A 26,815-nucleotide genomic window follows, 5' to 3' on the forward strand; every position below is an offset into this window, starting at 1 on the left:
TGAAAAGTATTTAACCTCGGGAGAAGTATTTGGACTTTTTCTTTTATTTTTAGTTTCGTTTTTCAACACCGACCCGGTTGACGTCACAGTCCCCCACATGGACCGTCACCAACGCCATTGTCTTTTGGTCTCATTGCCTCCTATCACGCGCCCGACTCAACGGTGCCGCAATCCAACGGCTCTCCTCCTCCATCACGAGAATCAAGAGCCTTCACCAAGTCCCAAACCCAATCCTTGCCGTCCACAACCCCCAGGATTCTCCACTACACTCCATCCACGAACTACAGTATATCAGGAAGCGGTTGTGTAGGAAGAGGAACGGGAAGAATCAAAAGCAAAACAGCCTCAAACGCATTTTTCGGATCGAGAAGTTCGTCAGAGCTCCGGCGATGGAGAAGGAGAGGGAGAAGCTTGTTTACTTGGCCAGACTTGCAGAACAAGCAGAGAGATATGATGGTGCGTTACGTAAACCATTTTTTATCGAGTTTTAAATCTCCTTTTTGTGGATTCGTAGTGCGGTTTTGTTGATCTGGATAGTTTGCACGGTTAGGGTTTTGTTTATGATTTGAAACTTAGCGGCGAACTTCTGTGATTGCTGTTTTAGTGTTAGAAACTTGAAACTACTTCGTGAAGATTTTGGAGTATCGCACTTCAGTTTACGAAGATAGAGCGAAGCGTTTCGTGTATATGCGGTGAATCGGCCGCTCTGTTTCTGTTAACATCCTTCTGTAATAGATGATATGAGACATTCGAAAATTGTTTGGGTTGAAGACGAACTGGACAGTATTATTGTATTTTGTTTGGTTTGCCACATAATTTCTTCTGGTTTTGTCTCAGAAATGGTGGAAATGATGAAGAGCGTCGCAAAGTTGGACGTAGAACTTACTGTGGAGGAGAGAAACCTGGTCTCTGTGGGATATAAGAACGTTATTGGGGCAAGAAGAGCCTCGTGGCGTATTTTATCTTCTATTGAACAAAAGGAGGAAGGAAAGAAGAATGAGGCTAATGTGAAGAGGGTCAAGGAGTACAGGCAGAGGGTTGAAGACGAACTGGCAAGAATTTGCCAGGACATCTTATCAGTTGTTGACAAGCATCTCATTCCATCTTCATCCTCTGGCGAATCCAATGTTTTTTACTATAAGATGTGAGGATCATCATCATCTGCTTCTGTTTGTTTCCCTTAGTTTAGTTCTTCAGCTAGTTTTAAAATGGCATGAACTGGTAATGTTCTATTGAGCATTGTTATACATTTTATTGAGTTTCTCTGCAACATTTACCTTATTTTTGAAATGAAGACGATGGCTTGATCTGCTATTTAGCTAGACATTATGTATCCTTCAATTTTCGTGAGTTTGCAGTCTGCATTGAGTATGTTTTATGCATCCATCCTGGTAAAGTATGCGTCGTATGTATTCAGGTGTGCTTTTGTGAGCAAATCATTTTGAGTAATTTCCTTTACTTTTTTTCAAATGCAGGAAAGGGGATTATAATCGATACTTAGCAGAGTTTAAATCTGGCCAAGAACGCGAAGAAGCTGCAGACCAGTCGATGAAGGCCTATGAGGTAAGTTCAATTCTTTTTTGTTTCATGAAGCCTCTATATTTCGTTTCCATTTGCATCTGTCTCTCTTTTTCTGTCTTTTGTTCTCTTCAACTTTCCTATGTTTATTGTCGGATTAGTAATCGAAGTTTTAATTTCTGATGCAGTCTGCCTCAAGCATTGCAAGCTCTGATCTTCCTCCAACACATCCAATCAGACTTGGCTTGGCGCTTAACTATTCTGTTTTCTACTATGAGATATTAAATTCCCCAGAGAGGTTGATTTTACTGATTTTACCTCTGAACTTTTCTGTTTTCTACTATAATATGCTGTTATCTCACCATCTCCAATATTATTATTGCTTGACAGGGCATGCCACCTTGCTAAACAAGCTTTTGATGATGCCATAGCTGAACTCGATGGCCTCAATGAAGAATCCTACAAGGATAGTACCCTCATCATGCAATTGCTGAGGGATAATCTCACGTTATGGACCTCAGATCTCCCAGATGAGGGAGGTAGATTTCCATGAATCCTTTTCTCCTGTCCTTACCTCCAATCGAGCTTCATTTGTTCTATATCAATAATTGAAATGGGCTTTTAAGTGACACGTCTCAGTATAAATATATATTAGTCATAACTTTCTTAAAAGAATCACCTGAGGTTGGGGATTGTTGTGGTATATTTCATGAGAATCGTTTACAAGAACAATTTTTTTTTAATTTACGATAGGTCCTGTCAAGGATGGAGCTAGTATCAGCTTCGATATACTGAGCTAGTACCCGAAATGTATTTCATTTAGATACAAATTAGTTTTAGTCTAATATAATTAGTGGCTTGGGTGCTATTAATAATTACCATGATTTAAATGGAATTTCTTTTGGAAACTTTGTTCAAACTTTATTAACCTTTAGCGCTTTTGTTTAGTGTTTTTAAGAAACTCTGATACTAATTTTCTGTCTTAGTCCATGCGTGCTCAAGCTGGCACTTGGGCATTGTGCAGGCATTGGCTATGAATAAAATTTTTGTATACATTTGCAACCTAACCCTCTATTATAATTACCGCAGGTGAGCAATCTAAAGCTGCTGATGAACCTTGAGCAGAGGCACGATATTCGAACTCTTCGGTCAGTCGGGGACATCTGCTTTAAGTACTTGGAACAATTATTTACCACCTATATATTTGCAGCTAATTACTGTTGGCATGGTTCTAGGAGGCAGGGCATATAGCTGTGCCACTTTTCTTGCTTATTAGTAGTGTACTAGAACAGTAATCTGTTATCACTTTGAACCATTACCTTTAAAAATTAAGTGAATCTGTTTAGTTTGAGAAATACTATCTACTTGATTGACTGATTTTACCTGGTTGCAATATTGTGCTTTAATATCTTTACATGTTCTCACAATCTTTTCTGGTTCATAGGAAGACTTTTGGAATAGAATGGGCTCATAACTATAGAACTCATGGTCTATTTTTGATGCTGACCTTTGATCCAGTAGTCATCGGATGGAGTTGTTCCATACATGAACGGTAGGGGGTTTTGTGAGATCCCACCTCGATTGGAGAGGAAAACAAAGTATTTCTTGCAAGAGTGTGGAAACTTCTCCCTAACAGACGTGTTTTTAAAACTGTGAGGCATTCCTTATAAAGATGTGGAAAGATCTTACATCGGTTGGAAAGGGGAACGAAGCATTCCTCATAAGGGTGTGGAAACCTTTCTCTAACAAATACATTTTAAAATCGGGAGGCTGACAGCGATACGTAACGAGTCAAAGTAAACGATATCTATTAGTGAGGGAGCTTGAGCTGTTATGGGTTTAATGCTTCACCACTACCGTATTCACTCTCTTAGATAAGCAATGAAAGAAATACTTTTAACTTCATCTAATAGGACTAGAACTCCTAAAATGGAAATGCCAAAAAAAAGAAAAAAAAAAAAACCCTTTAAGAAACTTAGTTGTTGAATGTGAGATTCGGACAAGTCGACGATTCGAGCTATGGTCGAGATATAACTTCTCTAATTGTCAGCAGGTTCAAAATTTCCCCGCTTGTTTGTCATACTATAAACGATCATTAGATCACTCCAGCTTTTGATGTTGTTTGAGTGTGTTTTCCTTGATGATGTTGTTTGTGAGTTTGAAGTGCCCAGGGGAGGCTATGAATAAAGCAGGAAAGAAATCAAATGGTTGAGAAACTCCTTTGGCTCCTCTGAGTTGAAGGCATGGCCTGCATTCTTGATGATCACAAGCGTAGCATTGTCCCCCAAATGCCTACTCCAAAGAGTGGCAAACACATTCAACAACATTTGATGTATCCTTTGCTTTGATTTAGGGAGTTGGAGTACTCACCGTTTCAATCTGTGACCCAATTCTAATGGAAATATTTCATCATGTTCTCCCCACAGTATCATCGTCCGCTGCAAGCAAGTTGAAAAAGGCTTACTTTAAGTCTAAGTTCAACATATTGGAAAAATGTTAAATTGTTTTTGGTCTTTGAACGTTAAAAAGTATCTCATAAAGGTTAAATTATACATTCAAATTTCAAAACTTGAAAGTTTGTGTTTATTTTATGTGTAAACTTTTAAAAGTGTCTAATCAGTCTCTAAACTTTTAATTTTATGTCAAAATAGAACTCTGATATTCTATATTTTGATAACCTTTTCAATTTTATGTTTAGTTGATGAATGAATTTTAAATATAATAATATCAAAAACCTATTAAATATAAAATTGAAAATTGAAAGATTAAGAAACAGAATTGAAAGCACGAGGATCGGATAACATTTTTAAAGTTTATGGAGATATTAGAGTATAAAACTTGACTCTTAGAGTATAAAACGACTCTACTTTTCGAACTTTCTCGAGTTCATATAAAATAAACAATCAAATATAATCATACTGTGTTCACTTAAAACAAACAATCAAATGTAATCGTAATCGAAGAGAGTGAAGGGTAATGACCGGGTGAATCTTGGGAAGGTCTGAAAGCTTTCTCCCTTTGGGGATAGTTCGAATCAGCTCTCTCTTTTCATCAATATGGTCCAAACACATTGACTACCACAAAGATCGAAGATAAAACCAATCAAATTAACATAAAAATGAGATTGTTACTTATAAAACTAAAATTTAGAAAGTATGATATTCGCATAGCTTAAAATTCAAGCCTTACCTCAATAAAATCATTGAGCAAACAAGAAGGCATCAGCCGCATGGGCGGTGGCCGGAAAAACGAGTAACCCACCAACTGTTTAAGCTTCTCTGGCTTTTGGGGCACCAAAATGGCTATGGCCTCCTCCAAATCAGACACTCTCAACAACCCATCTTTGAAATCCTTCTCTTCCACACAAATCCCAGCGCAACAAATCACCACTTTCTCCACCATATCAGGGCACAGCGCCGCCATGCTATACCCAACAAACCCCCCATAGCTGAGCCCCACCAAACTGAGCTTCCCCACCGAGTTAGCCTCCATAACTCGGATTAGACACTGAGCTTGAAACCACTCTGTTCTGTCGGGGTTTGTAGTGGAGGAGTCGCCAAAGAAGATCAAATCAGGCACGTAGAGATTGAAATGAGGGACAAGGGTAGCAATGGAATCCCCCCATTGCCAAAGTGCATTAGCCCCAATTCCATGGATAAGCAGCAGATTGGGCTTGGAGTGAAGTGGGTTCTTGGGGACCCAGCAGTGTACTGTGGTGCCGTCGTTGAGATCTGTAATGGTGGATCGGAGGCCGCATTTGGTGAAGCGATGGCGATGGTACCAATTCTTGGTCTCTGTGATGCTGAAGAAGAAGCACCTTGTCATTTGAGGAACATCAAAAACAAAAATCAGAATCAGAATCAGAATCCAAATCCAATCAATGAAGACTCAGATTCAAGAACCCAAAAGTGTTTCAACGTGATAAGCATGTTCTGAATGGATCGAATAATTATTGAGATAACTTCATTAAATATTTGTTGTGGAAATTGGAATAGGAGCAGCTGATATTGATGGCTATGAAGGAGTGGGTGAGAGGCTCTGTAAATGGTGAGCCATTCGTTTTAAGGAATTTTTTCCAGTTGTAATTTGTAAAGAGATAACTTCCAAGGTGGCCCATCTACTTTGGTGGTGGCAAAGGATCCTCCATTGGAACTCCAGACCTGACTCAATCATTGAGAAGACAAACAAATCAGCATAAAAGCATGTGCTCATTTTGTATTGGTTCCACTCCATTTAGTTTTTGGTTTATTTTGATCATTCTATTTTTCATATATGACTATTTTGTCCTTTCATAAATTACTATTATAACGAGATCAAAGTTACGAGTTTAACTAAAAAAAAAATAAAAAATGAAGAGACCAAAATTATATAGAGATGAAAAAGAATTTTTTGAAAGTTTAAGAACTAAACTATATGAAAGTTTGAAGGGTTCGGACAAAATTAGATGTACATCAATAGCATTCAAAAGTGTATTGGCCAAAATAATATTTAAACCACAAGTAGTTACTAATCTTCCTAATTTAGACCCAATAAATTAAAAACTCTGGATTTACTTGATCTAGGGAGATCATTGTCTGGTTTTGTGCTATAAGAGCTTCTCCCACGTTGAGACCTCTGGATCATGATGATATTGTTGTCTACTAACTTCACTACTTGGTGTTTGTGTTTCAACTAGGACTACACTACAAGTTATGATTATTAGAGAAACAATCTTTGGTTACGTTGGGAGTGAAAACCCTCTCCCAACGCCAATTTAACACGACGTTGGGACTCGGGAGAGATGCCTTCTCCCCACGCTAGCCACCCGCTACCATGAGTTACACCATATGAGGGCAACATAGGTTATCTGACAGCCAGTTGAAGCTGAGCTTTGGGAGAAACAGAACTACCAGTCTCATTACAGATCATGTTCTTGTTCAGATTATCTGCTACAATGGCCACATCGACACCAGCAAAATCTTCAAAGTAAACTGGGGCCTAAATGGAATACTGTTGCAAGAATTACATCTTCATATGATGCATCATGTGGTCAAAACGATTGCATGCTAATTCTATAGCAGGTAATGATCACCTAACACTAAGATACTACGTAGTATGAAAATTCTTGACCTAACATTACACAGATTTGGCACATTAAAATCCAGTGTGGTTCGACAGAGATCCAAGGACTCTTTTAATCTTGCTTGCCATTCTTGCAGCGTGGTGTTTCACAGGGGGGTGGGGGCACACCAAAAACCCAATCAAGCACGTTCAAATACTTGGATCGAAATACCTCCCTTTCCTGAGCATAGCAGTGCATTATAATGGAGGTTGATAAGCTGAAAACTATCACATCCGCTCTCTTGAAATTCAACGATTGTGGTAAGTATCCCAAATCTGTCATGCAGCTGAAGAAGCTCTCGATACCTCTTGCAAGGCAATAGAGTGAGATTTCAATCCTCCTGCTCTTCTTCTCAATAGCCAGAGCCAAACCCGTTAAGAACTGCTCAAAAAGCATACTTTTTTCAGACCTTAAGAAATTCTCTTGCTCTACCTAAATTAATTGTAAAGAATGGTTGAAGCTATACCGTTGCCACAGCAACCAATGGAACGTTTATTTTCTTGAAAGTCCTTGCGGTCAGGCATGTCCATATCCTGAAAAGTAGGTGGAAAACTTGATGTATTAGAGCTAGAGGCTAATGTGTTTATCTGGACTCATAATAACTCCCAAAAAGTGAAACTTTGAAGTGGCTTGAAAATCATTTTGATAGGCCAAAGGGAAAAGTTGAGGCTTTTAATGGCGGAATCAAGAAAAACCTCCAAGCTCGTCTAATGTTGATATACTATCCGGTATGGAGTTTTGCAATCACAAAGAGAATGAACAATATAGTTTATAGTTTCAGCTTTCGGTCTATAGTAATTTGGTTGGAGTCTAGTTAAAGAACACACTTCACAGCTTACTCGTAGTTTATGCTTCAGGATACAGTTTTCGGATAGCCAAAGGTAAATTTATGAACACAACTATGTTTTGTTCCCTGTCAATCTATGAAAACATACCAGCTAAATAAAAACAATTCCCATCACCATGGTTTATGTTTGAAATTATTTCTTTTCACAAAATTAATATGCATCGAAACCTTTTCAGCAAATATTTGAAAACTCCATACAGCAACACCAGCCAGCTTTTCTCTTTGAAAATAATGATACAAATTATTATATCCTATCCATTAAATTAATATTTTGAGAGACTTTTATCAAGTCTTAAAGCGAAACGAGAAGTTTCACAGAAAAAAGTGGAAGAAAATAGTAACGACAAGAATAGAAGCCAATGCACTATAATATAGGTGGAAGAGATACTAACCAAGCAGACGCACAATATACAGAAAGGAACAGACTTGATCTAGCAGTTCCAAGAAGCCCCCTTGCTAAAATTTCGTATGGCCTGCACAAAAGGTTATCCATCGGAATCATGGAAATTCAGAAATACAAAATAACGGTTGGAAAAAGGCATCCAGAAAAGTCATCTCAATAAGTAAGTATTCCGTAACAATCTTCCAGGGCAAGATTAAATTCGCCAAACAGAGAGGTAATCTAATTAGTTGTTCAACTATGAATGAATCAAACAACCACATAAGCCAGGAACTGTATCCTGCATGTTTGAATGTTCAATGTGAAACCCAATAAAACGTTTTTCCACCGAAAGGTTTGTATCAGTAAATTTTCATTCTTCTTGAATATTATTTGTGACAAAGGTGTAAAAAGAGTCGGAAAAAAAGCCCTCATTTGCTCATGAAATAAAATCATATGAAGGCACTCGAGAAACTAGTGAGCTTAACTCCATATCCTGGAAATTATTAAGTGGCCTATTTATGACATAATCGGTAATCTAGTCAATCTTTCAACCAGACCAAGAGGTGGAAATATAAAACCTAACTTGAAATCACTACTTCTAATTCTAAATCGAACCAACACATTTCACAATATGAATAAATCATCTGACATTCAAATTGAAATATTACCTATTCATGAGACCTTGACGATGAACTATTAGGGCTGGGATAAGATACACAGGGAGATAAACTGGCAACGCTCTTTTATATCCTTGAATGATAAAGGAAAGAAAATGGCCACCACATGATTGATTTCCATGTATAATCTGTATTAAGAAAATAAAGAATTCTCAAAGACAAAGATATTAAAATTGAAAGATAAATGCAGATAGTTGGGGTAAACTCTCAAAAGTACATCTCACTTTTCTAAGCAGGACGCTTGATAATCATTTCATGCTACAGATATCTAGTTATCATCACAATTGACTCCTACAAATTGGGAGTGCACAAAATGAACTAGATAAATTCTATGCAACGCCTTGGTACAAGCCTCCAAGTGGAACGATTAATAACATAATCCTTGTTTTCTCAAAATATTAGCCTCCGCCCACCCCAAGAATTTACACATAAGTGCCAACATCTTTCGTGCAACACATAAGGAACAACTAATTTTACTTTCAAAAAACAAAGAATTTCATTTTTTTTTCTTGATGAACAGAGATTAACACAAAATAGATAAATATATACCGTGCATGGAGTCTTCATTCCCGGATCTAGTTTGACGTGAGCACCCTTAGTCTGGTAGTACTTTTCTATCGCATTAAATTTATTAGAAGAAGGCATGCCTAATATAAAGCTCTTTAAACCTTCCAAGATTACAGTATCCTTTCCACCATGAGTATTGAGAAAGGACCTAAACGATGGTGGTAAGCTATCTTGCTTTAACACATAAGCAGACCTGAAAATGATTCCCCTAATTAACTCTCTGCTATTATAATCAGTAACCACTTCTTATAGATACGAAAAGAAATAGCACAAAATAGCTTCATACACCAGCATATATTAGAAAAGTACCGAATGTTTCATCTGGGTGATAAAGAAATGACTAATATATTTCATCTAGTTGTTGGCCAGAACTTTTGGTTTGTGAACCATTAATTAGATTAGAATTCCAAGAAAGCTTATTACGCTTTCAGCTGCATTCAATCCAAAAATTCATTTTGTTCGACTGTTACATTATTAGTACATAATTATGACAATACAAGTCATTCACTGGTTTTTCATCTGCTTGCTTGCGTTTGCTTAAGTGTACTAAGGATCAGGTGTAGTGATTTGCGGGCTAGAAGCTAAATTAATGATTCAGACACTACGATCATGTAGGAAAACATGCAACGGGATGAGTAAAGCTTAAAACTGGAAATTGACAATATTATAGAACACTCTAGACCTATTTCATTTGAATTAGCAGCGAAATATGGTACGGCAGAAACATTTCTTACAAGATTTGCGAAGAGGAGAGGCACATGAGGAAGATGTCACCATATGACCATGTGAGAGGCTTACAAATATGCCCGAGCCGCTTGCTTTCAATTCCACAGCGCGTTGCCAAGACCGCAGCACGCGTAAAAATGTAGATAGCTAAGGTCTTATGTTGCGTATTCAATCCAGTCAGAAGCATCGATGGCCCAGCTAATGCTCCCGCTACTAGAGCCCTCCATCTTGCAGTCCTGAACTAACACTAAAACATCAAAAGGATAACAAAAATATAATCAAGAAACAGATAAGATTTAGGATTACAAGATCAGAATAGAAAAGAGTATACCTCCGGTGGCCTGCCAGATTGCCTATGATCTCATCGATGGAAACGAATGCACCAGCAAAGGTTCCAAGAAAGAGGCCGTACCTCAAAGTCTCCTTCAAAGCCATGGAAATCGCATCTCGATTCGTAATCACTCCTTTCTTCCTAAACCAAACATAAGTCGGTAACACACTTGTTTACAGCAAAAATAAAGGCACGGTAGCACGCAGATGACTTCACAACCAATTTTCAAACAACCATACCCGAGGGAGGCCAAGGCCTTTCTCCGCTTCAATCCAGCGAGGACAGAGAAGAGAGAGAGTCCACCTTTGAGACCAGCTCCAATTGTGAAGCCTTTAGCAGAAGCAACAAGGATCCGCCATAGCTTTCCCGACTCTCTCAACCGCGTCGAATCAGACCATAGAGAAGAGGAAGACCAAGAAAACACCGGCAAAGAAGATAAATCCGCGGAACCACAGCCACAATGATCACAATAGGAATCACCGGATTTACAGTTGCCAACTTCTCTGACATCCCCATTCCATGCACATCCGCCGTCGGCAACGAAGCATCCGACGGCAGACGGCGACATGATGGTCCCTGAAGCGGAGGCTAGGACTCCCCCCCGCTCTGCGACCGTGAATTGATTGGGCAGAGGAAGTGAGATCCCAAATGCAGCCGGAAGGAATTGGCGGATAAAACAGAGCAGCTTTGCGCTTATTTCTTAAGCATGAATTAACGTTGAATCCCAATGAGTTCGCGACTCTCAGCCCATCTTTTACTCTTTTTTTTCTTTCTTTTTCTTCTTCTTCTTCTTAGCTTTCTCTATTTTTTATGCGTTTAATTGGAGGGAAAATAATGGCATAAATCACCAATAATTTAAATTCTCTATTAATAAAAAAAAATTAACTATTACTTTTAATAAATTGTTTAAAATATTCCACTAATACACTCCTTATACGTATCTTATTTAAAAAATACTCATAAAATTTTAAAACTTCATTAAAATTAACAACTTTTATATAAAAAAACAAACTCTTCGGGCAGATAAGGTAACAGTGTGATTCTTGCTCAAAAAACTTGACAGCATTCTTGAGTCGTTCGATCTATATCACGGTGCAGCTGCCCCTTGATTACTCAAATGGTTATGTCACAGCACAAGCACTCAACTCCTGACTCTGCTTGTTCATATTCTGAATTCTTTTCCTACCGTTTGGTGGATACACATCACCTGACAAAAACTTGGGTGTCACGGTTATTCTTATCTAGAGCGTGTTGTTCATGACCACATGCTCGTTACATACCAAACCTCTTGTATTGTGTTACTTTACTATTTCTCTTTACCGCTTTCATGATATAGTTTCTTTTTGTATTTTTTAAGTGTATGACGTTTCAGCATAATCATGTCTACGTTTGGTAGACCTCAAATGTCTCATAATGTACTCTACGGAGATGCAACTAGTCGTCAATTCTTTCTATAGAAAGTTATATGTTATTTAAGTTGTTGCATTGACTTTTTTGCTTGTTAATTTGTAACATTACTTTCTTTCATTTCTCTCAATTTTGCTTTCAAACTCTATTTCTAACCAAGGTTATATATTGTAAGCCGTTGTTATCTCTCTCTTGATTGCTTATATAACGTCTCTTTCTAAAACCTTCTTTTGAAACCGAGGCTAGAGGCTCAATCAAACCTCGCTTGGCCGTAGGCGACGCAAGAAAAAATTAGCTTAGCTCACTTGTCGTTGGAAAGTGAGTGCCACACAATCGCTCTGTTCACGTTTTCTAAAACCTTATACTTAAAACAGAGTTAGAAGCTTGGGTATACGTCCGCCGGTATAAGGTGACACGATTTCGAGTTGGTTAACTCATTCAATGATGAGAGTGAGTACCGAGAGTGTGATTATGACACGAGGCTTCTTCCACCACTGCAAAACCTCAAATAACACAGGTTGATCTTGATGAGTGAACGAAACATTTCAACAATTGAAAGAAGGTTGGGTTCAATACTCGAAGTTTAATAAGTTTTGTTGTTTCAGTCGTGGAGACCACATCATATGTCAATTGGAGAAAAGAGCCAAACTCCCTAGGAGACGGGTTGGGGTGTTCCACTGACGAGAATAAACCCTGTTGAGTCAATGGAGTCAATGTCGAGCTACACGAGAGATCTTTCATACATTTATTTAACACGCGCTAAGCCTACTTCAAATGGGACGAAAAATTTCCGTTACAATAGGAAAAGAAGTTGCAGATACTACTGATACAATGTTCAAAACGACGTGATAGTGACTTGAAACGAAAAACCGGACCTAATCATTACCACACTCAATGTGAAGTTGTTGAAAGGTAGATACAATATTTATCAGCTCACGTGATTTTGGTTTATTGTTAACCAAATTTAATTATTTCTAAAACTAAAACCTACCCGAATTCATATATTAATTTTTCAACTGCCATCTTTTTCTTTAATTTCATTTATTTTAAAACTTTAATTTTGTGGTCAGGGCTTCACCACATTTAATATTTTATTTTTCTAATTAAATATTTTCTTCCATTATAGTTTTTCATCATTAATTGTATCCAAATATAGTTTTTTTTTTTCTTTTAAATCTCGAGCGCTCTCGCTATCTAGCTACCTATTTATTCGTGCTCGTAACTTAGATCGAAAGCTAATAAATGTACTGAATTTAATAAAAAAAACATAAATACATATTCGAGTATTCTGTAAATTATTTAATAATTTTTTTCACGATTGATGACGGCTTTATATTTTAACAGTGTATTAAACATTTTAAATCTCGATATAAACAACTTATTAATATTTATAACAAATTAAACACAAATTTGAATATATAAAACAGAAATTAAGCATTTTTCATTTTCTTCTAATTTGATAATAATACAATTATTATTTTAATTACCAAGAAAGGTGACGCCGGCGCTTGAGCATCGCCGGCGGGATCTGCTCTGGCGGCGAGTTCATGAATTTGCAATTAGGACACTCCGGCGAAGATTTACTCAGCATTACCAACAAGTGGCATTTCATGCAAACGGCCGCCACCATCACAGCCGATGACCCGTTGTTTACGGCTCGACGCCCTCCTTGAGTTGTTTGATTATTACTGTTCTTGTCGAGCGATTCGCAAGTCAGGTTGAGTTCAAGGTCCAAACTCATGTCGTTGTCGTCTTCGTCCTCTTCCTCCTCGTCTTTATCGAGCTTATCCCTAGGATCTTTCCATGTTCTTTTTTGAGTTGTCGTATTGTAGAAGTGTATTTTTCCCGACTGAGGAAGAAAAAAAATCACCACTGAACTCAAAAATTAAGGCTCGTTTTGAAATTTGAAAGATGGGTTTTTAAGGAAAAAGAAAATACCTGAATGTCGAGGCATCTTTGCCAGTCGGAAGGTAACGGAGTTTCGAGGTGAAGCTCGATATCGAACATCGAGTTTAGCAATGTCGGTGGTGTCGACGTCCACTCTTCCCACTTCCTCTTCTTAGCTAAATCATTTAGAGAAGTGTGGGATTGGAAGGGAACCATGGCTCCAAATTCAATGGCTGGTTTCTTGAGTGTTTGAGATGGGTTGATTATATAGGAGAAAAAGTTTGGGGGTTAAGACTGCAGGTGAGGATCTTAAATGGGATGGAAACTTCTCTCCCTCGAGCTCCGATAAAAACTTGCCCAAAGTGTGTTACACGTTGCTGCAGGAATGCAACTAGTTGTCAATTCTTTCTATTCGAGATATATGTTATCAATATTGTTGTTGTTACTTATTGCCTGCCAGCTTAAAACGTTACTTTCAAAATGTTTTCTTAAACCTTCTCTGACCCCATTTTCTGTGAGATCTCACATCGGTTGGAGGGTGGAACGAAACATTTCTTATAAGGGTGTGGAAACCTTTCCCTAATATACGCATTTTAAAACCTTGAGGGGAAGCCCTTGAAGTGAAAGCTTGAAGAGAACAATATCGGTTAATGATGGCCTTTGGTTGTTTCAAATGGTATCAAAGCTAAACACCGAGCGGTGTGCCAACGAGGACGCTGGGCCTCCAAGAGGGGTGAATTGTGAGATCCCACATCGGTTGGAGAGGGAAACGAAACATTCTTATAAGGATGTGGAAACATCTCCCTAACAGGCGTGTTTTAAACCTCGAGGAGAAGCCCTTGAAGGAAAAGACTGAAGATAACAATATCTGCTAGCAGTGGGCTTGGGTGAGTGCAAATGGTATCAGAGCTAGACACTGAGCGATGTGCCAGCGAGGGCGTTGGGCCTCCAAGAGGTGTGAATTGTGAGATCCCACATCGTTTGGAGAGGGCAACAAAGCATTCTTTACAAGGATGTGAAAACCTCTTTCACAAACGCGTTTTAAAACGGGATGCAAGAACGATATCTACTGGTGGTGGGTTTGAGCAGTTAAAAAAAAAAGTAATTTGATAGTAGTTTTGAGTTCGATGACAGTATAAAAATGAAACGTTGTTGATTAAATTAGACAAAGATATCAATAAACATTACAAATCTAATGACATGTTGTATTTCTTCTATTGATCATAATAACCAATTTATTTTTCCCATTTATTCCTATAAAGCATGCATTTTTCTCCAATTGCCCTTCATTGGTCCCAAAATGTCCAATTTTTGAGTGACAATAATGTGCATTATTGTTTAGTATAATGTTTTTGAACCCAACAAGGGGCAGCTGCCCTTAATCTTCATTTCCCAAGAACAGGCAAAGGTGCTTTAAGTTACAGTTGATAACCCAACCACAAAAAACCAGACAGACAATAAATTAAGGTTTCTCTAGATATGGTTGTAATTCATCAAAGGTTGTAATTACTCTGTTACCTTAAAAAACCATGTGGATATATGGGCAATGGAATTGAAGTTGTTTGCCTAATTTGTCGTAATCATCTAGGTTTACCGTTCGCATATATTGTCATATTTTGACCTTTCATTTGAACTTTCACTCAAGGTTTTAAAACGTGTCTATTAAGGAGAGGTTTCCACACTTAATGTTTTGTTCTCCCCTCCAACCAACGTGGGATCTTACAATCTACTCCCTTGAGGTCTATCGTGCTCACTGGCACATTACTCGGTGTCTAGCTCTAGTACCATTTGTAACAGCCCAAACCCACCGTTAGCAGATATTGTCCGTTTTGACCCGTTGTATCGCTATCAGCTTCACAGTTTTTAAAACACGTTTGCTAGGAAGAGATTTTCACATTCTTATAAATAATATTTCGTTCTCCTCTCCAACCAATCTAGAATCTTACACGTTCACAAGTATATAATATATATAGTCTTTTACACATGTCCAACCTATCAAGCAATGCACAGAAACATAATGTTTTTTAGGTGATAATTGTGGGATGAGAATCAAACCAATTATAAAAGTCAAATTTGTGGTCTCGCCTTGCCAATTTGAACACTAATTTAGTAGATAAGATGTTAATTATCATTTCAAAAATCAACGGTTTGATTTTACTTTTTGTACCTAGAGATGTCCAAGGCCCCGATCCCAAACATTTACATATGAAAATGGTGAATAATTCTCCTCGTGAAACTCGATCCCCACAAATTTCTTCTAGATATACATGAAAATAAATGAGAAATTTTACGAGAATGGACAATAAAATAGAAGCTTTAACCGTCTCCACCCTTAATATATCTATACTTTTACCCTCATTCGCCTAAAAAATATATTTAATCAACATGAGTATAGTTCAATTTATTTATAAAAATTGTGAATAATTCCATTTGTGAGACTTGATTTCCACACATTTCTTCTAGATCTACGTGAAAATAAATGAAAAATTTTACGAAAATGAGCAATAAAATAGGAGTTAGTAAAAGTCTCCCCTTAAATATCTATACTTTTACCCTCATTTATCTAAAAAATATATTTAATCAACATAAGTATAGTTCAATTTACGTATGAAAATGGTGAATAATTTTTCTCGTAAGACTTCATTCCCACAAATTCCTTCTACGTAAAAATAAATGAGAAATTTTACGAAAATGGACAATAAATAGGAGCTTTTACCGTCTCTACCCCTTCGATATCTATATTTTTACCGTCATTCGTTAAAAAAGATATTTAATCAACATGAATATAGTTCAATTAGATAAATGACTGGAATGAAGTTTACCTGCCTTCATTAATTGACCTTGAATTCACTTAAATGCCGAATTGAAGGACTGACATTGAAATTGAATCAACTCTTCTTCTCTTCAACATCTTTCCTTCCTCACTCTCATCAAACCACCAACTTTCTTTCTGTTTAATGCTCTCAACCCATCTCACCCTCTCTTCCATAACTCAATTCTCTTCTACACGTAATCTCTGCGACCTACTCGACCAAAATGGCGACGACGACGATGAAAATTCGATATCATTGTCAGTTTTTTATCTTCATATTGGTATAATATTATTTCACTAAACCTAAACGACATAATCGAACTACACAAAGAGCGCAGTTATTACTGTACGTGAAGATTGAGGTTGCTCAAATTTATTATCGGCATTATTTAGTATGTGTGTGGGCAGAGAAATTAAGTTTAAATGGTTTCGATGATACAAGGGTTAATAAATTGTCAGTGAGTTGGAGATAAGACAGTAGGTTTCATAGTTAGTATATATATGCAGATGCACATAAATCTTAATTTTAGCATAACTCAAATGATTGAAATTTTCATCGGTGTATATATATATATATATATTTATATACTCAAATCCACGTGGAAAATAGGAGTAAGAGGTATGGGTAAAAGAGACATTACACACAAATAATTAAAATACATTAATATTGTTATATTTATTTGGAAAAACATGCTGAGTGGAGTGGTGAAATGGGCCGAGCTGACTAAGCTCATTTTGGCCCAATTCAAATCTACTGTGATCTCGGCCCAGTTTCGCTACACTTAATAAATGGGCTGCCTTCAGCTTTAAATTAGGAAAATTGCCGTATTTTCTTTTTTCTATAATGATTTTAATATAAATTACAAATTACAAATATATTTATTCTATAATTTATTATAAAATCTTTATCATTAATTTTATTATATATTTTTCTAATATTATTTAATTTTTTGTTAAACTATTTTCGCTATGGTGATTAAAAAGATGGACCCTACAACATCATTTCCCGCTTCTCAAAGCATTTCGAAGTATATTCCTCCTTTTGTGGTTCTTTAGGTGCAACATTTTAACTGAGCTCGGGAGTAATGCAATTCTTCAAGTGCAGTATTTTAACCAAACTCGGGGGTAATGCGGTTATCCAGGTGCAGCATTTTAACTGAGCTCTAAGGTAAGACGTCTTTTAGGTGGGGAAGTCAAGCTAATCCTTGTTTATATATCTTAGTTTTTTTTTTTTTTTTCAGGCATTATAAATAAGACTCGATAAGATAGAGATCAGTGCGGTAACGACGAGCGAGGTAGCCATTGATGAACTCATGATGTTTTTATGTCAATCATTTTTTAACCATTGTTTTTAAAAACAAGGGTCATTTATCTATTATAGATAAAATTAGGGACCTTCCATGAAATACACAAAATTTGTTAGAATCTCTTGTTTCATCAGAGACCTAGTTGAGTTTGAGCCCTGAATCCGCCGCTGCTGCTCGCCACTCTCTCCATAGCTGAATCCATTAGTTGCAGAGAGAAATGTCGCACTTCGGAAGATCCGGTCCTCCCGACATCAGAGATACCTACTCCCTTCTCGTCCTCAACATCACTTTCCGTATTTTCGACCCCTAATTCTTCTCTTATCCACTTTCTTTACCTTCAACCTCATCTCTTCCTCTCTGTTTTTTCTGTAATTTCTTGTCCCCTTTTTTGTTTTTCAGGAACCACCGCCGATGATCTTTACCCCCTTTTCGATAAGTATGGAAAGGTCGTCGACGTCTTCATCCCCAGAGACCGCAGGTATCTTTCTACCTCTCTCTGTCTCGCGCGCGCGCGCGCGTTTTATCTTTTTTTTTTTTTTTTCTCATTTTTTGATGAATTAGAGTGTGTAATTGGTTGATGGTGATTGCTGTTAGGACTGGGGATTCCCGAGGATTTGCGTTTGTTCGATATAAGTATGCAGATGAAGCACAGAAGGCAATTGACAAGCTTGACGGTCAGCTTCAGTTCGACGAAAATTCACATTAGCTTGAGCTTTTTCAATTTGAATTTGCTGCTGTTTTTATGCGAGATCAATTTGGGTTTCTCCTTTGCAATCTAGGACGAATGTTAGATGGCAGAGAAATTATGGTTCAATTCGCTAAATACGGTCCCAATGCCGAGAAAATGTGAGTTTACGGAACGCTTTTGTATGTAATTTGTCATACTCCACGTCCATGGCTCGAAGTATGCTTTGATTGATTCCTGAGTTTTGGTTGTTAATCAGTCGCAAGGGGAAGGTGATGGAGTCATCATCCAAGGCAAGGGGCAGGTCAAGGAGCCGCAGTCCACGTCCAAGGTGAGAGTCCTTGTCTAAATGCATCTGAACTCGTATCAGAGCTCTGGTGAAGAATTTTATATTTTCTCGAGGTAATTACCCTCATTTATTTATGAATCAAAACAAAAATTCAATCATTTAGAGTGAGAGGTAATGCAGTCTTCTATGGTTATGGATGCAATTTTCTTGACTTACATCCGTTCTGTGAGATCCCACATTGGTTAGGGAAGAGAACTAAACACTCTTTATAAGGGTGTGGAAACCTCTTCCTAACTCATTCTAAAAACCTTAAGGAGAAGTCCGAAAGGAAAAACCCAAAAAGGACAATATCTGCTTGCAGTGGGGTTGAACTGTTACACGTTCTCTGTTTTAGTAGAATTGGTGTATATGGTTAGAGGTAGAACTAGCTATGCGTGTTAATTTAGTTAATGGTAAACTTTAACATAAGGACATGATTTCTTGATTAAGACAGGCATTTTGCAAAATAGGCAAACTATGAGGATATGATTTGTAATTACTCCTTTATTTAACGTCTGATGCATGGAGTGCTGCAATCTCAGTGTTTTATAGTGTATGTTGCATTATGCAATTAGGCAATTCTAGAAAGTCTATCGTGTATGTTCACATCTGGCCTCACCTCTTTATTTCACCTACCTAAGTTTAGTGGTAATACATCGTCGGTCATTAGTATCTTGAATCCATGTCATAGATTCTGTGGATTGCAGAGAAGATATAAACAGAAAGAGCTGAAAGTAGCTGTTTTTGAATGTTTTAGACTGGTGGATTGCAGTCTTTCCTGAACTAGTTTGATATGTGAATGGGCGCGAGATGGTGGATATCAAATGGGCATTCTAAGCTTGAAGAAATATATTGAAAATCACGTAGTTATTTGCTTTTCTTATTTTTTTTCATTATTTTTTGAGGTGTCACCAATCATTCTATGAAGCTATCTTAGATTTGTTATGAACTTGTATTTGATTAACTACTGGTGTTGACAAAATCTTATGGGATAAGGAACGGATGGTTAGCAAGGCTTCACTTAAATGGAAGTTCTGACCCTTTTAGGCAATTGATTGTAATCTCACTGTTGCTATTCTACCTTTCTCATATGGTTCCAAAAACATTTCAGGCACCGCGATGACTATAGGGATAGAGATTATAGGAGAAGAAGTCGCAGTAGAAGCCGTGAGAGACATGATCGTGATAGACCCCACAGAAGTGAGAGAGAACGCTATCGTAGCCGAAGTCGTAGTGCTAGTCCTGATCGTATTAAAGATCGTCGGCGGGGAAGAGATGATGTTGAACGGCGTAGTGCTAGCCACTCTGATAGAAGGTACGCATACATTCTTAATTTTATTACTCTTTTGTGGGATATTGTCATAAGGCCTTGGTCATGGCATTGGTACTAGCTAGGAAGCACAAACATTTCGTTTTAGGAAAAATGTCCGTGTCAGACACGGATACATTTGGACACGCTCCGGACACATGTCCAGAATACTAAAACATGTATGGACATGGATGGATGCGCCTTTGAAAAATATTGAACTTAAGATTAGGAGAAAAAGAGAGAGATCTTCTTATAGGTTGAATCTTTATTATATTGATCAATCCTGAAGTATTTGAATGACAACTTCTTCCTCTGGTCATAGCCAACCAAAATTTTCTATATCTTTTAAGTTCTCAAACACCGTTAATTGGCTTAACTTGGTATATTTTTAGTGAAATGTATTCTGTTTTTATTTTATATTTACTTGTTTCATTTATAAAGCAATGTTAATTTATCAATATGTACACATATATTTTATTATAAAAAAAATGTGTCCCCCATGTGTATGCATCCTATTTTTTAGAAATTGACATGTTTTGATCGTCCTGCGTCCGTGCTTCTTAGTGTACTAGTTACCATCATTTTAAGGTTTTGCAGCACTTACTCTGGTACTTGCACAATAGTAATGTTTTTAGCTGGAAATTGTAGCCATTTAGTTGCATTTGCATGGGCAAGAGGATGGGTGGAGCCGTAGAGGTGGCCTTTTCCTGTTTTACTCACATTTTATTCTGCTATGTTCTAATGGTGAAGAGGGTATGTTTGCAAAACCATTAAAAAAAGTTTAGATTACTGTGTGCAAGCTGTTTCGGGCTGAACTTTCATTAAAATAACAATTTAGTCCCTGGACTTAAGCTTGTTACTATTTTTGTTTTCAAGCTTTTAAATTTGTAACAATTTAGTCCATATACTTTCAAATTTGTAACATTTTGTCCCAATCATGAGAAATCTTATAGATCTATCTACATGGGCAAGAAGTTTCATTAAATCTTAGTAGTACTTTTTTCATTAGAGACTAAATTGTTACAACTATTTTTTAACCTTGTTTGAAAATAAAAATGTTTTCTGAATTCTATTTTTAGTTTCTGAAGCCCATCCAAACACATTTTTACATCTCACATTGCCATGAACCGGACAAGGTCCTCATAATCATCCAATGTAATACTTTCCATATATATATATTGGTCTGTACTCTAATTAGAAATGGGTTCTATACTGAAGCATGTCGCCTGCCCGACATTCCCCTGATACTCGGAGAAGCATATCTCCACGTAGGACGCCACCATCTAGGGGTAGAAGCGATGAGGAGCATTCACCAAGGCGAGACAATGGCTCACCGGATGACAAACCAGTTGATTCTCGAAGTCCATCTCCTGCTAAATCCGATGCTGATGTGAGTAAACCTACCATGCTTATTGCTAATGTTCTTTTCAAGCATGATTTGTGGTCTGGTTAGTGATAGCCAAAATATGCCTGCAGGAATGAATGATCTATACATGCCATAGCGTTGGGTTTTAGAAATTATCTATGCATTTTATGATGGAAAACAAGCATGGCATCCCGGGGGGGATATTTTGCACAATTGTATCTGCCTTTATACTTCAAGGATTGGTTGGATGTCAAGATAGAGACATGTAGGATCCTGTTCCTAATTAGCTTATGAGTTCTTTTTTCTTTTTAGATTTCAATGTAGTTTCTGTACTATTTAACATGCAAAGTAAGAGTCTTCCCAGTGTTTGGTTTTTACCTCCTTAGATGTATAATGATTATGAATTGATTCTTCTGCATTGTATCTGTCTTTTTGGATCACTGTTCATCACATATTTTGTAGCTATTTATTTTTTCCTATCATAGGTTTGATTGATTGATTGATTATGGATGAAGTTTGTCGTTGAGATTCATGAGCCGATTGATATTTTGGATCCGTATTCATCACTTTCAAATTGGTTCAATTTACAATTCTTGGTCATTGAGATTCATGGGTTGATAGATATAATCTCGTACATTTGATTGATTGATTTAGATACGATAATGGATGAAGTTTGTTGTTGAGATTCATGAGCCGATCGATCACTTTCGAATTAAGATCAAATGATTTTCATTGAGATTCATGGATTGATTGATATTTTAAGGATGGTATTACCTTTTCTTTTTCTCATTCAACTAAATTGAATGACTGAAACTTTTCTATTTGGAATTGTATTAGGTCTAATTTCTGCCACTCGAGTAAAAATGAGTTAGCTCGAGAAGCTTGGTGACCATCGAAGCTTTTTAGTATAGTGCGATCATTAGTTGGTTGTCCATTGATCTCACCTAGTGTTGGACGACTTGACTCTCATATAGGTCGGATGTTTTCGAGAATAGTTTGTGCATCTATTTGAAGTATATTACATATGATGTCATTTCTAATGTGCGGTCTATAATTCCAATTACGATTTAGATATTTTTTAAGTAAGTTCATCTTTTCTAGTATTGATAGGAGTTAATTCCGATTTTTATCGAGATAAATTTTTAAAATTGCTTGAAAATCGGTTGGATTTTAATATTAATATTTAAAAAATTAGACTGAAATATATTTTTAAGAAATATTAAAGACAGAAATATGTTTTTCAGAAATATTATAATCGTGGGAAGAAAATACGATAAAACAAACAAAATTAAATAATTAACAATTGGACTTATTTTTTAATTTTCTCAAATAAATCTTAAATTTAGTCCTTTAAATCCTTAAAAAAATATTGTTAGGATCTATTAGCGAGGTTAATAGTGGTCTAATTCAGTTAATATTAGTTATTATCTTGTTTTTCGCATCGTCCACCACTGCTCGCTCATCTACGCTCCGATTAGGTGTTTCTGGGAATTATTTTGAATATAAAACTCGAGTATTTTATCTGTTCAAAGGGACGAATTCTCATTTTTTGCCCAAAAATTTAGTTTAACCTAAAATTTGTTGCATCAATTGGTATCGATATTCTCGAGAAGGAGTGAAACCCTAGATCAAGGTTACACACCAACAGTGAATTCCCTATCGAGAATTCACATCTTTTAACTATCATCATCAATTTTATATTTTCAGCTAAGTAAATTTAAGATAACTAATTGACATGTATTTTTTCTCTTGAGGTCAGATGTTCAAATCTCTATATTAATATATAGAATAAAATTATTATTATTATTATTATTATTATTATTGACCTAATAACTTAATGATTTGAATATTTGCCCTTTTTTTTTGGTTAAAAATTTGAAAATCGATTAATTTTTTTAAAAAAATAATTGGAGGGCTAAATAGAGTAAATTAATAAAGAAGGAGGGGGTTATTTGCAAAAAACGAGGAACAGTCATCTTGGTGGCACGTGCGAGCCATTGGAATTTAAGTTTCACATTATAAATGGAAATGGCGCTTCGAAATTCAAATATTTAAAGGGCTTTAATATACTTTACAGAGAGAAAGAGTAAAAATAAATTTTTAAAAAAAAAAGAAAAAAAGAAAAAAAAAAAGAAGCTTCCAGATCATGAGGGCATTTCGGTCATTTGAGTTGAGAAAATCTCTGTGCTTCCACGGCACATTAGCACTGTGTCTCTCTCGCAAAGCACTTCCTTCTTCTTCTTCTTCGTTTTCGCCATTAACAAACACCAATCGAAGCTTCTCTACTCAAACTTCCATTTCTTCAGTTCTTCATTTCTTCATCAATCTCTCTTTGGCCTCTGCAAATCCTAATTCCTTTCTTCTCCAATGGACAGAGCCACTCCTGTTCGGAAGCCTCACACCTCCACTGCAGATCTCCTCACATGGCCTGAACTTCCTCCCGCCGATTCCCCGGCCTTTCCTTCGTCTGCTTCTCGCTCCGCTCCCAGGTCTCATCAGGTATACTTTCTGCATTTCTATCTTTTTTCTTGTTTCTTCTGCTTATTCTCTTTCTTTTGCGTCTCTCTAGCCCTCCGATGGAATCAGCAAGGTCGTCTTTGGAGGCCAGGTTACCGACGAGGAGGTTGAGAGCTTGAACAAAAGGTGAGATCTAAGTTTGCCTCTTTTCTTTCCAATCTTCATTATGTGAAGCTTATTCTGTTTCGATTACACTGTTTCCTTGTGTTCGATCTGCTTGTTTTGTTTCAAATTACTCATGATTGGATCTCAAATTTGTAATCCTTTCTGTGTTTCCAAGGCAATTTAGAAAAGTATATGAGCATTTTCTCTTCTTCTCCCACCACTTGATTTTAGTATGTAATATGGATTAAAGAGAAAAAGAAATATCAAGTTCCGTTTGCCGGTCCGCTATGCATCAGATCTTCAAATTTGTGGAGTTTCTTAGTTTGACTTCTATGTCAATCGCTTCAATTGTTCGATTTTCAAACTGTAGGAAACCCTGCTCTGGATATAAAATGAAGGAGATGACTGGCAGTGGCATTTTTGTTGGTAACGAAGGAGATGATGAGCAAGAATCTGGAAGCGCCAACCCTTCACAGAGTAAAACAGGAATACGCATGTACCAGGTATCCATCGCAGAAGATCACTTAATGCAGTTTCAACTGACTGTAAGCGAGTTTCTGTTTGGTTTGAATGCAATTAAACTCCTAATCTTGACGGGTCGATCAAATTGTAGCAAACACTGGCTGGAATTAGTCATATTTCATTCGGTGAAGAAGGTGGTGTTTCTCCTAAAAAGCCTACTACTCTACCTGAGGTTGCGAAGCAGCGTGAGTTGAGCGGGAACTTAGTAAGCGATGCCGATGAGAAGCTGAAGAAGCAGCTCTCTGATGCTAAGTACCAGGAGCTTAGTGGACATGGCATATTCGCTCCTCCTCCTGAGATTTTGCCTCGACCTACAACTGCTCGCACTTTGGATTTAAAAGGAAGCATCGAGATTGGGGAGCCTGATGATGTAAGTAGTTCTCCACTCAATTCTACAACCTCTTAATTCAAACACATCCATTACGAAGGCACACCCACAAACGCCATTCACTCATTTGGCCTAGAAATTAAGTGCATTTCTTTGTTTCTTTACCTACCTTATACAAATGTTTTAAAATCTAAATCGAGGATCTCCTGTTTGATAACCATTTTGTTCTTGATCTTCCATTTTTTTGAAAATTAAACTTATATGCACTACTTTCTTGCCTACTTTTTAAAGAATGTTTTAAAAAATCAGGCCAATGTTGGAAAACTAAAAGAAATAGTTCTTACAAACTTGATTTTGTTTTTGAAATTTGACTTAGAATTCAAATGTATTTTCAAGGGAGGTGATAAGTCTTCCCAAAAAGGATAAAGCAACAAGCATAATATTCAAAAATAGATAACAAAGACCTTATCAAATGGTGCTTTAATGAAAGTAGGTTCTAAAAACTTGTTTTTTGGAATTTGGAATCTGGCTAAGAATTCAAATGTTTTCAAGGATGAAAATTATGGTAAAGAAGTGGTGGGAAAACTAGCACAATTTTCAACAACCGAAAATCATAAACCAAATAGTTATCAAAAAAGGGCCTTACTATGATGTTCTCTTGTTATGGTTCGAGAAGCCGTGTATAGAAGAATGGTGCATCATGTTAAAGTATTGACATAATTATTATCGTAACTTATTAGAGAAGGATGATATTAGAGAAGGAGAAGGAGGTTATATGTTTGAATCCCATATTGTGATTTTTGGGTTGAGTGGTGACCTAAATCTTTCGTTTGCATCAGAAATGATGGTGTCAGAGGCAAACAATGATGAAATCCTAGGATTTTAGTTGGTTAGTATACGTGCATCCACTAATTTCTCTTCGTTCGTTTTCATCATATTCTTTTTAGTGAGGCCACAAGCTCACAATGATGAAATCCTAAGGTTCCAAGAAGTTAAATATACATGCAATCATCACTAATTAATTGCTCAACGTGAGGTTGCTTTTCTGACTGATTAATCATATGCCCCCATTTGATAGCCTGATATGGCTTTGGTTAGTAGTTTTTTAGTTTACTTTTTCTTCCAAGTCTATTCTTCTTTGCATATGAGTCTGTTGGTCATCACCTTGAGCTTTATTTCGATCTAACTCTAACATCGGTGTGTTCATGTTCCAACTAATCTGATCAAACACAGAGATGTGTGATCCCCGGAGAAGAACCTTCTGTAAAAACAGCAAAGAAGATTTATGATAAGAAATTTTCGGAGTTATCAGGAAACGACATCTTCAAAGGTGACGTTCCTCCATCGTCAACAGAGAAACCGTTGAGCATGGCAAAGTTGCGAGAGATGAGTGGGAGTGACATATTTGCAGACGGGAAGGTAGAGGCCCGAGACTACTTAGGCGGGGTACGCAAACCCCCGGGTGGCGAGAGCAGCATTGCCTTGGTCTAAATCATCGAGGTTTCTAACAAAACTCAATACTTTTAGATTATGGAAATTGTGATCTGGTTTGGGTGAAATATGTTGTTAGGTTTAACTTTGTGAGTCAACAACAACTATGGAGTCTGCTAATTGGGTTGTGCGTCCATAATGTTTTTGTTCTTGGTTGTGTGTATGTCTGTATCTGTATCTGTGTCTAGTAGTAGCTCAGTTTTATCTTGGTTGGTTGTCTTCGCCTATTTTACTTCCAGCTTTTGAGGTTCATTTATTTATCATTATATTCATTAATTGATTTTGCCTATGGTGCTGAAATGTATTTTTATCATTTTTCTTCTTCTTGTCTTTGGAAAATCTTCATATGCCAAACCTTTTATCTGCCATTTGCCAATGAAATTTGATGACATTTTAGAACTTAATTTAATTTGATTATCTTCAGGGATGGACTATTGTTTGGTTAACCATCTTTCTTTCCATTCGGGTTGGGTTGGGTTGCATCAGAAGTCAAGTAAGAAGGAATGAAACCACAGGGTTGTTAGATCTTCATCGGTTGGAGAGGGAAAAATCGTGAGGTTGACAGTGATACGTAACAAGTAACGGCTAAACTGAAAAATATC

The 26,815-nt window shown here is 36.9% G+C and overlaps 6 protein-coding genes across 11 annotated transcripts; 3 read left to right on the top strand and 3 right to left on the bottom strand.

The window, feature by feature from the left end:
* The first annotated feature begins 260 nt into the window (after nt 1-260).
* On the top strand, nt 261-2,908 carry LOC111492208 (14-3-3 protein 7-like). Its single transcript, XM_023141480.1, has 6 exons — nt 261-456; nt 838-1,144; nt 1,476-1,563; nt 1,707-1,816; nt 1,909-2,057; nt 2,608-2,908. Exons 1-6 carry the CDS (start codon nt 390-392, stop codon nt 2,637-2,639), a joined length of 753 nt encoding a protein of 250 aa, XP_022997248.1. The 5' UTR covers nt 261-389; the 3' UTR covers nt 2,640-2,908.
* Nucleotides 2,909-3,468: 560 nt separating this feature from the next.
* LOC111492191 (putative aminoacrylate hydrolase RutD) lies at nt 3,469-5,744 on the bottom strand. Its single transcript, XM_023141456.1, has 4 exons — nt 4,708-5,744; nt 4,500-4,592; nt 3,889-3,956; nt 3,469-3,810 (listed from the first exon to the last, which is right to left on the bottom strand). The coding sequence occupies exons 1-4, from the start codon at nt 5,341-5,343 to the stop codon at nt 3,696-3,698; spliced, it is 912 nt and encodes a 303-aa protein (XP_022997224.1). The 5' UTR covers nt 5,344-5,744; the 3' UTR covers nt 3,469-3,695.
* Nucleotides 5,745-6,364: 620 nt separating this feature from the next.
* On the bottom strand, nt 6,365-10,933 carry LOC111492125. 5 transcript variants are annotated; one of them, XM_023141345.1, is made up of 9 exons: nt 10,754-10,933; nt 10,389-10,721; nt 10,150-10,290; nt 9,827-10,054; nt 9,075-9,285; nt 8,517-8,653; nt 7,859-7,939; nt 7,086-7,152; nt 6,365-7,000 (listed from the first exon to the last, which is right to left on the bottom strand). In XM_023141345.1, exons 2-9 carry the CDS (start codon nt 10,715-10,717, stop codon nt 6,692-6,694), a joined length of 1,503 nt encoding a protein of 500 aa, XP_022997113.1. In that variant the 5' UTR covers nt 10,718-10,721; nt 10,754-10,933; the 3' UTR covers nt 6,365-6,691. The 5 variants fall into 5 exon arrangements, with proteins under 5 accessions (XP_022997113.1, XP_022997112.1, XP_022997114.1 ...); XM_023141344.1 differs by having other exon boundaries at nt 10,389-10,933; XM_023141346.1 differs by lacking the exon at nt 10,754-10,933 and having other exon boundaries at nt 10,150-10,286; nt 10,389-10,473.
* Nucleotides 10,934-12,986: 2,053 nt separating this feature from the next.
* On the bottom strand, nt 12,987-13,706 carry LOC111492228. Its single transcript, XM_023141505.1, has 2 exons — nt 13,495-13,706; nt 12,987-13,405 (listed from the first exon to the last, which is right to left on the bottom strand). Exons 1-2 carry the CDS (start codon nt 13,657-13,659, stop codon nt 13,040-13,042), a joined length of 531 nt encoding a protein of 176 aa, XP_022997273.1. The 5' UTR covers nt 13,660-13,706; the 3' UTR covers nt 12,987-13,039.
* Nucleotides 13,707-17,652: 3,946 nt separating this feature from the next.
* Nucleotides 17,653-22,290, top strand: LOC111492207 (serine/arginine-rich splicing factor SC35-like). 2 transcript variants are annotated; one of them, XM_023141479.1, is made up of 8 exons: nt 17,653-17,855; nt 17,962-18,040; nt 18,157-18,236; nt 18,342-18,408; nt 18,507-18,578; nt 19,687-19,890; nt 21,103-21,274; nt 22,088-22,290. In XM_023141479.1, exons 1-8 carry the CDS (start codon nt 17,780-17,782, stop codon nt 22,091-22,093), a joined length of 756 nt encoding a protein of 251 aa, XP_022997247.1. In that variant the 5' UTR covers nt 17,653-17,779; the 3' UTR covers nt 22,094-22,290. The 2 variants fall into 2 exon arrangements, with proteins under 2 accessions (XP_022997247.1, XP_022997246.1); XM_023141478.1 differs by lacking the exon at nt 22,088-22,290 and adding an exon at nt 21,361-21,702 and having other exon boundaries at nt 17,655-17,855.
* Nucleotides 22,291-23,443: 1,153 nt separating this feature from the next.
* LOC111492197 lies at nt 23,444-26,521 on the top strand. The gene is made up of 5 exons (XM_023141465.1): nt 23,444-23,749; nt 23,820-23,893; nt 24,243-24,375; nt 24,486-24,764; nt 25,956-26,521. The coding sequence occupies exons 1-5, from the start codon at nt 23,618-23,620 to the stop codon at nt 26,211-26,213; spliced, it is 876 nt and encodes a 291-aa protein (XP_022997233.1). The 5' UTR covers nt 23,444-23,617; the 3' UTR covers nt 26,214-26,521.
* Nucleotides 26,522-26,815: the final 294 nt, after the last annotated feature.

This window comes from Cucurbita maxima, unplaced genomic scaffold (assembly GCF_002738345.1).
Source record: "Cucurbita maxima cultivar Rimu unplaced genomic scaffold, Cmax_1.0 Cma_Scf00017, whole genome shotgun sequence".
In the NCBI taxonomy this organism is placed as follows: domain Eukaryota; kingdom Viridiplantae; phylum Streptophyta; class Magnoliopsida; order Cucurbitales; family Cucurbitaceae; genus Cucurbita; species Cucurbita maxima.

Bases quoted from the DNA above. Each gene is read 5' to 3' on its own strand.
- LOC111492197 (XM_023141465.1), top strand. From the start codon at position 23,618: ATGGACAGAGCCACTCCTGTTCGGAAGCCTCACACCTCCACTGCAGAT. The intron at 23,750-23,819 runs GTATACTTTCTG...GCGTCTCTCTAG, and splicing joins CCGCTCCCAGGTCTCATCAG to CCCTCCGATGGAATCAGCAA. The intron at 24,376-24,485 runs GTATCCATCGCA...ATCAAATTGTAG, and splicing joins CAGGAATACGCATGTACCAG to CAAACACTGGCTGGAATTAG.
- LOC111492207 (XM_023141479.1), top strand. From the start codon at position 17,780: ATGTCGCACTTCGGAAGATCCGGTCCTCCCGACATCAGAGATACCTAC. The intron at 18,237-18,341 runs GTCAGCTTCAGT...TTTGCAATCTAG, and splicing joins GGCAATTGACAAGCTTGACG to GACGAATGTTAGATGGCAGA. The intron at 18,579-19,686 runs GTGAGAGTCCTT...AAAACATTTCAG, and splicing joins AGCCGCAGTCCACGTCCAAG to GCACCGCGATGACTATAGGG.
- LOC111492191 (XM_023141456.1), bottom strand. From the start codon at position 5,343: ATGACAAGGTGCTTCTTCTTCAGCATCACAGAGACCAAGAATTGGTAC. The intron at 4,593-4,707 runs GTAAGGCTTGAA...TCTTTGTGGTAG, and splicing joins TGCTCAATGATTTTATTGAG to TCAATGTGTTTGGACCATAT. The intron at 3,811-3,888 runs GTGAGTACTCCA...TCTTTGGAGTAG, and splicing joins TTGGGTCACAGATTGAAACG to GCATTTGGGGGACAATGCTA.
- LOC111492228 (XM_023141505.1), bottom strand. From the start codon at position 13,659: ATGGTTCCCTTCCAATCCCACACTTCTCTAAATGATTTAGCTAAGAAG. The intron at 13,406-13,494 runs GTATTTTCTTTT...TTTCTTCCTCAG, and splicing joins AAAGATGCCTCGACATTCAG to TCGGGAAAAATACACTTCTA.
- LOC111492208 (XM_023141480.1), top strand. From the start codon at position 390: ATGGAGAAGGAGAGGGAGAAGCTTGTTTACTTGGCCAGACTTGCAGAA. The intron at 1,145-1,475 runs GTGAGGATCATC...TTTCAAATGCAG, and splicing joins AATGTTTTTTACTATAAGAT to GAAAGGGGATTATAATCGAT. The intron at 2,058-2,607 runs GTAGATTTCCAT...TAATTACCGCAG, and splicing joins AGATCTCCCAGATGAGGGAG to GTGAGCAATCTAAAGCTGCT.
- LOC111492125 (XM_023141345.1), bottom strand. From the start codon at position 10,717: ATGTCGCCGTCTGCCGTCGGATGCTTCGTTGCCGACGGCGGATGTGCA. The intron at 8,654-9,074 runs GTATATATTTAT...TTCTTAATACAG, and splicing joins GAATGAAGACTCCATGCACG to ATTATACATGGAAATCAATC. The intron at 7,153-7,858 runs GTTAGTATCTCT...CCTACTTTTCAG, and splicing joins GTATATTGTGCGTCTGCTTG to GATATGGACATGCCTGACCG.